General features: G+C 37.9%; 1 protein-coding gene across 1 annotated transcript in view; it reads left to right on the top strand.

Moving 5' to 3' along the window:
- The window catches only part of TAF2 (TATA-box binding protein associated factor 2), a gene marked incomplete at its 3' end in the record, with an annotated part of 29,592 nt that overhangs the window by 5,105 nt on the left and 20,936 nt on the right, over positions 1-3,551 (top strand). Inside the window, exons 2-3 of the mRNA XM_015829197.1 lie at positions 1,643-1,784; positions 3,139-3,372. Coding sequence (XP_015684683.1) covers positions 1,643-1,784; positions 3,139-3,372 — 376 coding nt within the window. The remainder of the gene's footprint in view (positions 1-1,642; positions 1,785-3,138; positions 3,373-3,551) is intronic.

Below are 3,551 nucleotides of genomic sequence, written 5' to 3'. Positions count from 1 at the left end.
GGACCTCGTTTGCCTTCAATCTTTCCCTGGAGGATTAAATGGAGTATGCCGTATTTTTCTGGGTGTCGCATCACATGTCCGAAATATTCTAATTTTCGTTTTTTAATTGTTTTGATGATTTCCCTTGGCTTTCCCAGGCGGCTTATCACCTCCTCATTTCTGATCTTGTCAACCCAGCTTCTACGTAACAGCCGCCTGTAAATCTACATTTCAAATGCTTCTAGTCTCTTCAGGTGGCCTTCTGTCAGAAACCAACTCTCTACTCCATAGAGCAGGATAGAAAAAATATAGCATCTGACAAGCCTGATTTTCAGTCTTAGGCTTATGTCGTGACTGCAGAAGACCTTTTTCATTTTGAAGAAAATAAAAGAGAAATAAATAAAAGTCTGCAGGGAAACAACCAAGCTCAGAAAGCACCAAGGACCCCTCATTTCATTCCCGAGCTACAAATATTCTCCTTTGTTGGTCTTCAAATAGATTCTGATTTCCCTTTGAAGTCCCAACAGAGAATGCTCCAGGGGTCCATCTAGAAGAGGCCGGGGGTTGGGATAGTCCCAGCAGCAGTATGTAAACATAAGTTTTTGTAAGAAGTACCTGGCTATCAATTATATATCACAGCTACTAATTATATAAAGCTACAAATAAAATAGTTTGTTTATATTTGCATAAAAACTCTGCTCGCTTTTCTAACTTTTCCCCATTTTATGTTTACTTTCTTATGTTTTTAAATTAGTACAAATCTTTTGCACAGTGCCATGATAATAGATGAGACTCCTCTAACCAGGAGGTGCTTGGCTGAATCCCTAGCCCAGCAGTTCTTTGGCTGCTTTATATCTAGAATGTCTTGGTGAGTAAATGGATACCTTGGAGAAAGAATTTTGCATTTGAGTACTTGAAAGATTAGGGTAATGCTAAATATAAAGGAGATTAGTATTACTGCCATCATGGGTTTCATGAATAATTCTGAAAATCATGATTGATAGCTCTGCTGAATTTACTTAGACCAGGGGTAGGCAACCAGGGGTAGGCAACCTTGGCTCTTTTATGACTCGTGGACTTCAACTCCCAGAATTCCTGAGCCAGCCATGTCAAGTCAAGGGAAAAAAAACACAGAAACGGGATGAACTTTAGTCTAATGCAGGGGTAGGCAATCTTGGCTCTTTTATGACTGGCTAGGGAATTCTGGGAGTTGAAGTCCACGAGTCATAAAAGAGCCAAGGTTGCCTACCCCTGACTTAGATGTTTGTTGTCTTATCCTGGAACACATTTTGAACCAATAAAGTCCCCAACAAATACTCAACACGCACCTCAAAATATGGCTGGTTAATTAGCAGAGTACAGAGTACAGAGTACAGAGAAGAGCAACAAAGATGATTAGGGGACTGGAGGCTAAAGCATATAAGGAACGGCTGCTGGAATTGGGTATGTCTAGTTTAATGAAGAGAAGGACGAGGGGGGACATGATAGCAGTGTTCCAATATCTCAGGGGCTGCCACAAAGAAGAGGGAGTCAAGCTATTCTCCAAGGCGCCTGAAGGCAGGACAANCCAAATATGTTAATATTATAAATGTAGACTTCTCTTGAAAGCAATGATGAATGTATACATTTTAAAGCAATGGTCTTTTTTTTTTTGTTGCTACAGAATTAAAAGTGTTAAAGATTCACATCAATTTTTCTTTGGATCAGCCAAAAGGAGGTCTGCATTTTGTGGTACCTAATGTGGAAGGCAGCTTGGCAGAAAGAGGTGCCCATGTTTTCTCCTGTGGTTATCAAAACTCTACAAGGTGAGATTTGGACAGTCTTATTCTCCTAGTAGAAGTAATTTTCCTATGTGTGCATTTCTCTGTGTACGTGAGAAAGTGTTGAAACAAGCCCATTTTGCTTCAGAGTTGTTTCAGAATATTTAAGGAATTCTAAGCCACGAGAAAAAAGAAATAGCCATGAATATATCAACAAGGAATATTCTGTCTACTGCAATTTTTCAAAACAAAGGTAGTTCTTTCGTACATAACTATATAAATTTATTTTTCTTTTCTATTTATTTCTTTTCATTTGATGATGTACCGTCAAGTCATTATCAACTCTTGGTAACCACATAGATTTTCTCCATGACAGTCTGTCCTTAACTTGATCTTTGAGGTCTTCCACCTGAGTCCATCCACCTTGCTGCTGGTCACCCTTTTTTCCTTCCATCTTTCCCAACAGTAGAGTCTTCTCCAGACAGCTAAGGCTTCACATAATGTGCTCAAAGTAGGGTAATTGGAACCTGGTTATTTGTGTCTTGAGAACTCTGGATTGATTTGTTCAGTTTGTTTGTTTTCTTGGCTATCTACTGCATTCTCCGGTTTCTACTCCAAAGTCCAATACATGAATACTCTTCCTATCCTACTTCTTCAAAGTCCAACTTTCACTTCCATGGAATGTTACAGGGAATTCCATGACTTGAACGAGTCTGATCTTTGTGGGTAGAGACATGTCCCGGTATTTAAATAACTTTGCCAAAGTCTTCATGGCTGCTGAACCCAGTGCTTGCCCATCACATATGTCTTGGCTGTTGTTCCCTTGCTGTTGACAATTGATCCGAAAAGTCAGAAGCTATTAAAATCTTCATTCTTAGTTCTAAGGCTGGTTATTGTACTCTCTGGGAAATTCTTGGCGTTGAAGTCCACGCATTTTAAAGTTGCCAAGGTGAAAAGCACTGTTCCAAAGTATCTTAGCTGTTGACATGTCTACTCTACAGTATTTTAGAAATACTCATTCCATCTTTGTTTGATTTCTGTTGAATTGGTTGCTATTTTTCTTGAACTTAATGTAGAGAGCTTTTACTTTTTAGTAATGTACAGAAAATTACGTTTGAAGTGGGACATTTCAAAAGTGCTCAAAAGTTTAAAATTGGTAGTATGGTAGTTCTGTTTCTTACAGTAAATATTCAGTATTGCCTTAATCTATTGTTTTTCAACTAGTTCAGACAAAACTAGTATTCAGATAAAACTATTACTATTATCCTTGCTGTGTGCAAGTTTTTAAGATTATACTATTAAGCTGTAGACTTCGATGATTTCACTCCATCTGTTAATGCAACTATGGCTTCTCTTTATTGTGCAAAGACTAATTATATTTTTTCAACTTTCTCTCCAGGTTCTGGTTTCCTTGTGTTGATTCATATTCAGAACTCTGCACGTGGAAACTGGAATATACCGTTGATGCCACAATGGTGGCAGTCTCAAACGGTGATTTAGTGGAAACTGTGTACACTCATGACATGAGAAAAAAGACTTTCCACTATATGCTGGCAATACCTACTGCTGCATCTAACATCTCTCTGGCTATTGGACCATTTGAAATTCTTGTCGATCCATACATGCACGAGGTAATGCTTTTGGATGAGTTTATTTGATTTAATATTGAGGTAGATGTGTGTTAGTGTGATGTTTTGGTAATGCAACTGAGATACCATTTTTGTTGCATTATTAGTCATATACAAATTTTAAGAGAACTAGTTTTAATACAATATATATTGTTGGCAGTTTTTAATTTTCAAAGCTAGAATT

This window comes from Protobothrops mucrosquamatus, unplaced genomic scaffold, assembly GCF_001527695.2.
Source record: "Protobothrops mucrosquamatus isolate PMUCROS unplaced genomic scaffold, P.Mucros_1.0 scaffold5604, whole genome shotgun sequence".
Classification (NCBI taxonomy): Eukaryota; Metazoa; Chordata; class Lepidosauria; order Squamata; family Viperidae; genus Protobothrops; species Protobothrops mucrosquamatus.
Note: the sequence above shows the minus strand (reverse complement) of the source record. Positions and strands in the feature narration are given on the sequence as shown.